Here is a 10,178-nt window from a genome sequence, read left to right on the forward strand (position 1 = left end):
CTGGCAGCCTGGGCGTGACATCCTGCCCTCAGGTCTTTGCAGGAGTCCGAGGGGGGGGACATGGGTGCCAGCCTGGTGTGCAACTCACGGCGAGCACCCTCAAGGAGAGGGACGAGGGGAGGCATGGTGCGGCTGGAGCCCTGAGGTGGGCAGCTGCCCTGGACAGGGATGGGTGGAGGCCAACCATAACCTCTGTCTTCAGCCAGACCCCTTCTCTGCCCGGTAACCTCAGCAGCCTCTCTCACCAGGCACTGGTGCCTCCAGCTGCCCTGGGCCCTCTCCCTAGGGAAAAAACGACCTAGTCTATGGTCATTCCCTCCCCAGACACCTTCAGTGACTCCCCACTGCCTACAGAACAACATCCATCATCTGAGCTGGGCATTCAAAGCCCTGGTTTGAGCTCATCGACTCTCCAGCCTTACACTCCAGGCCATTGAAACTGTGCCCTTTCTGCCCCCATGTGAGCCAACTTTCCTGCCAGGTGCCTTTGCTCCTGTGTGGCATGTCCTGATCACACTGTGAACTCCTATCCATCCTTCAGGATCCAGCTTGACTGCCATCTCCTCCATGAAGTCCTCCCTGATCTCACGAGCCAGGACTCATCTCTCCCTCCCTCTGCTGGTCTCTCAAATAACACTTAACAAACGTTCAACATTTCTCTCCCATGAGCGTTATGGACTCTTTGAGGCCATTATTATTTGTTTTAATAATATTATAATAAACCCAATACTAATTCATGATAACTACTGAGTATTTATTATATGCCAGGCCCTGTTCTGAGCCCTTGGCCCACATGATCTCAGTCTGTCCTTTCGACACTCCCACGAAGACTGTATTAATTTCATCCCATTTTACAGACAAGCACGTTGAGGCCCATGGATGGGAGGACTTGCTCCAAGTCTCAGGGATGGTAATGGCAGAGTGTGTGCTCAACTCAAGCTCTCTGAGCTCCAGGCCTGGCTGCTCCCTTCCTGGGAGAGGATCCATAAGTCACATTCTCCCTAAAGGTCCTCCAGGTAGGGAGAGTGCCAGGCTTGGCTCAGGAGAGGATCGCATGAGAAGCCCTTAGGAACCTCTTGAGCCCCCTACCTATTTCGCAGGTAGGGGTCAGAGGCCCAGCAAGGGGACACCAAACACTGGCTTCCTGCCCTGGGCTCTTGGGTGAGTGACCGAGATAAGCAGGCTTAAGCCAGTCAAAGCCCCTGGGCACATGGTCTGGCACAGTCGGGCAGGACAGAGCTGCCTCCGAAAACTGGCCTCCCCCAGAGCTTAACAGGTGCACCTGTCTGGTGGGGGTGGGCACTGGGGTGAGCCCTGCTGCTGTGCTCCCATCCTGACTCAGGGCCCCGTGGGCAGGAAGGGGAGGCTCCCAGGGCCCCCAGCTGTGCAGGGGGCAGTGGGCTCGATACACAGGGGGCCAGGTCCTTTTTAGAACCTGCCCACCCCCCAGGCACCGGCTTGAAACTAGAGCCCTGGAGTAGCTCCTGGCAGGGTCTCCTTTGTAGGGTTGAGGGTGCTGGATCTTCTAATTTATGGGTCCATCTGACCTGGCCCGGATTCCTCCTACCATCATTCTCTCAGGAGCAAGCGCTGCTCTGGCCAAGCTTGGCCATACGCCCTTGACTTCCATTGGCCCTTCCAATGGTGCCCGTTCCTTGAGGCTGGGGGTGGAGAGCTCAGCCTAACGACAGGCCAGTCCACATGCATCACCAGCCACTCCATTCATTCATTCACTCACCAAGGAGCCCTTCATTGACTCGAGGGTGGGAGGGGCACGGGAACAAGGAAGGAGTGAGCGTGGAGGAGGACGCGCCTATAACACGAGTCCCAGAAGGCGGCCCAGCAGAGTGGTTAGAGACCTGGGCTCGGCACCTCCACCATTCGCCAGCTGTGTCATCCTGGACAAACATTCCTTACCTCAGTTTCCCCAACCGCAAAAGAGGGCCAATAACAGTATCTAACTCATAAAATTGTTATGAAGTTTCAACACATGTAGATTATTAAATACATGTGAGATGAGCGTGCCAGGTGCTGAGAAGCCTGGCGGGTACGCAATAAGTGTTCAATAAATGTTAGCTAGTAATGTTAAGTAAATAAGATCTGCAAAGACAAGAAGACAGTAATGAGGCAGAGAGTGCCTGTGGCTCGGGGTAGGGCATCAGAAATGGGGGTGGTCAAGAAAGCTACCTGGAGGAGGTGACATGTGAGCTGAGACTTGGCAGGTGAAATGTCCGGCTTACAGAGGTCTGGGGGCCAGGGCTCCAGGCACAGGGAACAGCACTGCAAAGGCCTGGAGGTGGGAAGGAGCCTGGTGCGTTCAAGGGCTGACAGCATCCACAAAGCCAATGTGGCCGAGCGGAATGTGTGCAGGGGAGTTGGCAGGAGATGGAGTCAGGGAGGTGGGGCCCAGCATCCACGGCACCCCAAGTTCCCATCACTTCAAAATGGATGGCAGACCCTCCCTGGCCTTTGTCCTAAGCATACTTTCTAACTTCCTAGATCACTCACACCAACCAAGAGACAGAGAGAGGGAGTCTGAGAGAGAGTCGAGGGAGGGAGATGGGGATGAATTTAGATTCTCCAGCCTCTTCCCAGGGTAGGATCCATATCTGCACTCTTCTCTGTTTTCCCAGCATTTCACTGTGTGACGTCTAGGAACTCCTGCCCTGGTCCCCTCTTCCTATCTTCTGCCAGAGAGTGATGGGCAAGGCCCTGCCGGGAGAATGGCTAGTCAGCGTCTACCTTGGGGTATCATCACCCCCACCTCCCACCTCACGGCTCTTGATGAGGTCAGATGTAACTAGGAGACTGCTCTGCAGAGGCAAGAGACAGCTGTTAACTGTCTGCCCTGCAGCTCCTGCAGACCTCAGGATACAGATCCTGACCCTTCTCCACCAGGGAGAAGGAGCCACCTGCCCAGTCGAGAACTCTCCCCCCACAGGACAGATGCATAAATCAAGGAGAGGTAGGAGGAGGTGTCTCCAGGGCCCGGTTGGTAGGTCAGTGGGAGAGTCGGGGAGAGTGTGAACACTCCATTACTTTACTCCATTCTGCCCTTTCTCCAACCCCTCCAGACTCTGGGGGTGACCCTGACTCCAGTGCAGAGAAAACATCCCTCAGCAGAGGTGGGTGGGGAGGGTGAAACTGACCTGGGGACGCCACTCCTTCCGGCCCTCTCTCCAACTTCACGCCAGAATCAGATGGGGCCCCAGGCCAGCCCCAGCGAAGAAGTGGCTGCCAGCTTAAGGGACCATGGGGGAGGTTGTGTGGACAAGGTGGACATGTGCCAGACCTAAGACACGCACCTTTGGGAGTAGTAGAAGGAAACAGCAAGTGTCTTTAACAACTATCGCAAAACAAATCTCTAGAAAAGAATCCTACTTCCTTCTTCCTGTGCATCTACTCATAGCTTGCTGGAGCCCAGGACTCAGAATGTGGCTGGCCCAGGCCATCCATCCCCAAAGGGCCAGATTTGCTGGGAGAGGGTGAGTGGACCACAGGGTCTGCTGAGGAACGGGGCAGGTGAGGCCCCTGCTGTGTGTCTGGAGGGGAGAGAAGCCGAGTGTCCATCTCAGGAGAGGGGGCCCAGAGCCCTTGGGAAACGGGGCTGGGTGTTAAGGCCTGTTCATTCACTTTGTGACTCAGGAGTAAGCGGTCAAGACACCCCTCCCTAACTAACTGGGCCTAGGGTCCACCAGGTCTTGTCCCTTGGTGTCTCACTGGAGACCCTGGGGGGCTTCACGGGGGGCTTGAGTCAGGACCTGTGTCTGTGTTGGGAAGGACCGGGTGGGAAGTGGAAGATCGAAGGGGTGGGTGAAGTCTCCTGGGGCAGTGGGCTTGTGGCCTGGGTGGAGGGTGCAAGGGACCCAGGCTGAGAGGGTCATCCAGGTCAACCTGCCGGTTTCAGGGCCACACAGGATAGAGTGGAGGTTAAGAGCACGAGTTCTGGGTCAGATAGATCTGAACCTGAGTCCTGCACGACGACGGGCAAACGGCTTTACCTCTCTGAGCCTCACTTTTCTCATCTACAAAATGGATGATCCCAGCATGACCTCCAAGGTCCGCCGGGGGAAGAGAGGAGATAATGCATTTGGTTCGTAAGTGCTCATTAATGTCTCCCGCTATTATTAATACCGACAGCAGCTCTCACTGCTACAGACACCAGGAATAACAGCAGCAGTAACAGCCCTGTCTCCATAGTCCTGGAAGAGGCTTCCTTCCACTAGACCAGTGGTTTTCAACTGGAGGTGATTTTGTCCTTCTGCCAGAGGACTGCTGGCGTTATCAAGAGGCATTTCTGGTTGTCACAACTGGGGGGTCGCTACTGGCATCCAGGGGTTAGAAGCCACGGATACCTCTAGACATCCTACAACATACAGCCCCCCAAAACAATGATCTGGCCCCAAATGCAATAGTGCCGAGGTTGAGCACCCCTGCTTCAGACCTGTGCTGGTCAGGACAGTGGCCACCAGCTACCTGCGGCTGCTGAGTACCTGAAATGCAGTTGGCCACATTGAGATGTGCTAAGTATAAAATACACATTGAATTTCAAAGACTTAGTAAGGAAAAGAAGATGTAAACTATCTCATTAATAATCTTTACATTGATAACATATTAAAATGATAATATTTTGGATAGATTGGGTTAAATGAAAGATATCATTAAAATTAATTTCACCTGTTTATTTTTTTTTGTGAGGAAGATCAGCCCTGAGCTAACATCTGTGCTAATCCTCCTCTTTTTGCTGAGGAAGACTGGCTCTGAGCTAACATCTATTGCCAATCCTCCTCCTTTTTTTCCCCCAAAGCCCCAGTAGACAGCTGTATGTCATAGTTGCACATCCTTCTAGTTGCTGTACGTGGGACGCGGCCTCAGCATGGCCGGAGAAGCGGCGCGTCGGTGCGCGCCCGGGATCCGAACCCGGGCTGTCAGTAGCGGAGCACGCGCACTCAACCGCCAAGCCACGGGGCCGGCCCTCACCTGTTTAACTTTAAAACTGTGGCTACTAGAAAATTAAAGATTACACCTGTGGCTCTATTTGTGGCTTGCCTTCTATTTCTGTCGGGCGGTGCTGGTCTAGACCGTGCTGCTTCTCTTGGGGGTGGGGGAGAGTCTTAAGTGGAGGGCAGGTGGGAGGTGTGAGTCCTTGTGGCTGTGGCTGGTTTCTTGAGAAAGGACAAAGGGGACTGTCACATCTGTGGCCCCTGCCCGATGGAGGATGAGTCCACACCTCCTGACTCCTTGTCCCCACTCTCCCTGGGCCTCTCTCTGCCAGGACAGCGGGAGGGCAGGGGGCTTCAGCGTGGCCCCTTCTCTACTCTCCACCACGGGCTGGAGGCACCATGCCAGCCTTTCAGGCTGCACCAGAAGTGCCCCAGTGAACAAACAGGCGGCTATGGTGACAGCTGAAGCTTAGGGACCTGAGCGCCCTGGCTCCCGGCCCACTCCTTGGCCGTGCCTAGTTTAGGATTGGGGGTGGGGGAAGGAGCGGCGCTCTCCCAGGCTACTGAGGCCCGGCCCACACTCCATTGCTGTGTTATGACACTCAGAAATCACCCCCGAGGTTTACATGTGGACAACTGAGGCCAGGGGCAGATGAGCGGAGAGGGTCCCTGGTCCGCACGGTGACCGGGCCCTCTGCCCTCAGGAAGGAGGCTGGGGCTTGATGCTATCAGCATGGCCAGTGCCTGCTGAGGACGTGGCAGGAGACTGGCTGGATGGGACTGCCAGGGCCACTGGACGTGACAGAGAGAACGGGCTGGGGAGGGCGTGTGGGAAGACAGAGGGATGGGGTTTGGTGGGGGCCTGGGAGAGACAGGACCCTTCAGATGACAAAATGATTTGGGAGCAATAAGCCACATTGGCACCTCAGCTGAAGGCACAGAGAGGTTAGGGGACCCACCCAAGGTTATCAGCACAGGGTCCCACCTAAGAGTCCTGCATGCTCCGTCCTCTCAGCACTGACCCCTCCCACCCTACCATTGAGGAACATTTCAAATGCTTGGAAGAGAGGGCTGCATGATCCTACCCTGGACTTTCCACTCTTTCATTCATACCAGCCGCACCTTCACGAGGCCCGCCCTACACACTATAGGGAGATGGATCATTGTACTTGGCTGCTTCCTGGGGGCTGTGGGGGTAGTGCTGGGGCCCTGACCTCAAATCCCCCACCCCACGTCCTGCTGGCTCAGAAATCCTGCACCCCACCAAAGTTTGTGGACAGGAGAAGAGGAAGAGGGAACAGGGTTCTGACTCAGAGGCACTCTTCTGACAACAGACCCCTCCTGGGGCTGTTCCTGTGGCTTAGCGGTTAAGTGCGCGCGCTCCGCTATTGGCGGCCCGGGGTTCAGATCCCGGGCGTGCACTGACGAACCGCTCCTCCCGCCATGCTGAGGCCGCGTCCCACATACAGCAACTAGAAGGATGTGCAGCTATGACATACAACTATCTACTGGAGCTTTGGGGAGAAAAAGGAGGAGGATTGGCAATAGATGTTAGCTCAGAGCTGGTCCTCCTCAGCAAAAAGAGGAGGATTGGCGTGGATGTTAGCTCAGGGCTGATCTTCCTCACACACACACACACAAAAATAGAAAAAACCAAAGATCCCTCCTCGGCACACTCAAGCATCTGGAACAAGGTCCCTTCCTGACCCAGGGTGAAGTCAGGGGAGGGTGTTCAGGGACATGGAGCTGACGGCCAGTGCCTGAGGACAGGCAACCACCAGCAGCCCCCACACGGCGAAATCCGAGCCTGAGCAATCCCCGGGGCCAGATTCCGATCCGGGCCAGCTCCCCTCTGGGCCTGCCCCAGCCCCTAGCACGTCCTGGAGGAAGTTCAGCTGATCCGGGAGCAGGGCAAGGGGCTGGGCTGAGGTAGGTGGTGAGCCAAGAGGATTTGAGCGCAGGGCATACAGGAGGCGAAGGCAGGTGCTGAGGGGAAAGCGAGGAAGTGAAAAGGGAGAGGAGGGCGGAGAAGCTGATGCGGTGCTGAGGTCCCCTTGGGAGAGGCGCTGGCGAGGCTCAGGCGTGGGAAGGACTGGGGTGCAGCGGAGGGGGGCTGGAAAGGGGTAGTGAGGGAGCCGGGGCTGTGTCAGGGTGTCTGGGAGGGTGTCAGGATTTCGGGGAGGCTGACACAAGGTTTGGGGGCTGTCAGGTTTCCGGGTGAGGTTCTTAGGACTTCTGGGCGCGGGGGCCTGGGGATGAGGTCAACTCGGCTGGAGGAAGGCTGTCCGCGTCTCCGAGCCCGGGGAGGGTCTCGGGATTTCTGGGGCCGAGGTCTCGGGTCGAGCAGGGTCGGAGGGGACGCGGCCCGGCGCGGTGGGCCGGCTCACCTGTAGACATCGGTCCAGAGGTAGGTGCCCAGCACGTACACCGCCTCCACGCGGCTCCCGTGCTGCAGCCGCACCGTCCGCTCGTGCAGCATCTTCCCCGCAGTGCCCGGCGCCGTGCCCGTCCGCGCTCGTCCAGGTCCGCCTGGAGCACCTGCCGCAGGTGAGCCCGCTCCAGCAGCCCCTGACCGCCGGCGCCGGCGCTCTGACTTATCCTGCAGCCGGAGGGCGGGGACTATCCGCCTGTCTCCTCTCTCAGTGGGCTGCGGGCCCGTCCGTCAAGTGCGGCCACGCCCTCCCCAGCTCTTCCCGCCCCCTTGTGGTCGGGGTGAGGTCAGCAGTTGCCAATTTCTCCCTTCCCCGCTAGGTTTGCTCCGTTCATTCGACATACTTTCAGTGGGCTCCTAGCAGCCGGGCGCCGGGACGCAGGGCCAGTCTCCCCTCCGCGCGCCGCCAGCCTTGCGGGGCAGATAATGCAAACGCAGAGCTGCCACAGGGACGAGGACAGGAGGCGGTGGGAGCCCAGAGGGAGTGGGTGCCCGAACCCCGCCTGGGGTCGGGGACCTGAGCCTTCTTAAAGGAGGCGTTCGCAGACTAAGGGGTAAGGAGGAGAGGGAGCCGCCTGAGCCAAGCCAGGAGGCCAGAAACAGCCTGACACCCCCCTCCCCCTCCCACAATCAGATCCGTGGTACCGGAGGAGAAACGGAGAGGGGTCCGTGTGGGAGCCCAGCAGCCTACAGGGCCAGAATGCCAAGCCAAGGCATGGGTGGGTGGGCGATGGGAGCCTTGGCATGGCTTCCTCAGCGAGGAGTGGTCAGGAGTGGAAGTGAAAGGGGCCATTCTGGCTGCCCTGCATGCAGGTGCCCCTGGGCAGGGTGGATGAAGACCCCAGCTGGGTCTGCCTGAGAGAGTTAGAGAGGAGGGGACTGATCTGACCAGTGTTTGTGGACCCAAATATTGGTGTTCCCATGGAGGGGCAATGAGGGGCACCATTCTGGCCTGGGACCTGGGCGAGGGAGGGTGTCACGGCAGAGGTCAGTTTGTGTGTTGAGGAGGCTGAGCTGCAGGACGACATCAGTGGGGGCCTGAACCAGCCCCCACCCCTATCCCAGACCCTTCCAGCTCTGAAACCAAGCCAGGGTTTGTTCAGATAATTCAGCCATGTAGGAGTAAGTGGTCCTTGGTAGAGGGGACATGGAGTGGGGGAGTGAGTGGGCAGAGGTTATAAGAAGGATGGGGCAGGCTGGAGGGGTGCATGTTTAAGATGGGGTGGGGTTCTGGGGGGGGGGGTGGGAGCCCTGGGAGGGAATGTGCCTGAATAGGAGGGTAGGGGCTCACAAGTGTCTCACAAGCTGAGACACACCCTGCCCCCTGGCCCCAGTGGCCTCCTCCAGGAGGCCCAAATTAGGAGATAGTGAAGAGCCAGCTGCTCCTGGGTAGCCTAGATCTGGGAGGAATGGGGGTGGGGAAGGGGGAAGGCCTGAGTTGGGCTAGGGGGTCATCTGCCCCAAAAGCTGCACAGACCCAGGGAGATGCTGGTAACTTGTGGTAGGCTCCTGGCGGCTGCTGAGTGCATTATCCAATCAGGAGACAGCTCGAGGGTGGCTACCTGCCAAAGAAGAAAACTTGTGCAGCTTGGAGCTGACTGCGAGATGCTGGTGGTGGGCTCTGAGCATCCCTCTGCTGGAACTAATTTTGAGCCCCTACTATGTGGCAGATATTGGGCATTTGCCAGGGTTCCCACCTTCCTGGGGATCAGTGAGCATGACACCCTCATTTCACCCACCGGGAAGCTGGGGCCCAGAGTCGGGGGAGGAACACTGCACCCCCAGGGAGGCCGGGGCAGGTGACAACAGGAGCAGGGCAGTGACAACGTCAGGCAGAAGGCATGACTGCCAGGACAGAAGGGGTAACAGCGGGCCCTTCCTGCGTGCTTTCTGCGTGCCAGGGGTGTTCCAGCGGCACTTTTCATGTATCAGGATGAGATCATTATACCCTCCCAGTAACCCTGCCACTTCACAGATGACGAAAGGGAGCCGCAGAAAGGTTGAAGAATTTGCCTTCTGTCTCACAGCTCCTAAGAATGGCAGAGCCAGGATCGGAACTTGCACAGCCGTGGGGAGGGGGGACAGGGGCAGGTGCATGAGAGCAGAGGAGGAATGTGGTGTCTTAATTGGTAGATGAGGAAACCTGCCTTTGTGGAGCCTTGGACATTCACCCTGCCATTCGGAGCCTCATTTTCCTCATCTGTGAATGCACTGATCTCTCAGCATAGTTGTAAGGATGACATTAAATGAGACAACGTAAGGAAGATGCTAGCACGGTGTCTGGCACAAGGCGAGCGCTCAAGAAATGAAACTCCAAGGGCCGGCCCCGTGGCTTAGCGGTTAAGTGCGCGCGCTCCGCTGCTGGCGGCCCAGGTTCGGATCCTGGGCACGCACCAACGTACTGCTTCTCTGGCCATGCTGAGGCCGTGTCCCATGTACAGCAACTAGAGGGATGTGCAGCTATGACATACAACTATCTACTGGGGCTTTGGGGGAAAAGTAAATTAAAAAAAAAAAAAAAAAAGAAATGAAACTCCCTCTCCTTAAAAAATCCCACCCAGACCCGCCGACCCACACTCAGGGCTCCTGACCCTGGCTCAGGGCCCGCGGTGCTGGGCTACAGCTAGGGGTTGGTGTGACAGGAGCCTCCGGGTGCCCAAGGGTTTAAAATAGCTGAAGTGGTCACAGCTGTTGGTGGATTCAGGGCCGGAGGTCTCACACATCACGGCTGCCCCCACTGCTCCCCTGGGGCCTGGAAAAGCCATCTCATTGTGTCTTTGGGGAATGCCAGCCAAGGGCAGGCT

The 10,178-nt window shown here is 57.4% G+C and overlaps 1 protein-coding gene across 4 annotated transcripts in view; it reads right to left on the reverse strand.

Annotated features, from left to right (window-relative positions):
- The window catches only part of PADI2 (peptidyl arginine deiminase 2), a 45,199-nt gene extending 37,705 nt beyond the window's left edge, over positions 1–7,494 (reverse strand). For all 4 annotated transcript variants that reach the window (XM_058553021.1, XM_058553020.1, XM_058553023.1 and 1 more), the window contains exon 1: positions 7,331–7,494. In XM_058553021.1, the coding sequence (XP_058409004.1) occupies positions 7,331–7,422 (92 nt within the window). In that variant the 5' untranslated portion in view covers positions 7,423–7,494. The remainder of the gene's footprint in view (positions 1–7,330) is intronic.
- Positions 7,495–10,178: the final 2,684 nt, after the last annotated feature.

This window comes from Diceros bicornis, chromosome 13 (assembly GCF_020826845.1).
Source record: "Diceros bicornis minor isolate mBicDic1 chromosome 13, mDicBic1.mat.cur, whole genome shotgun sequence".
Classification (NCBI taxonomy): Eukaryota; Metazoa; Chordata; class Mammalia; order Perissodactyla; family Rhinocerotidae; genus Diceros; species Diceros bicornis.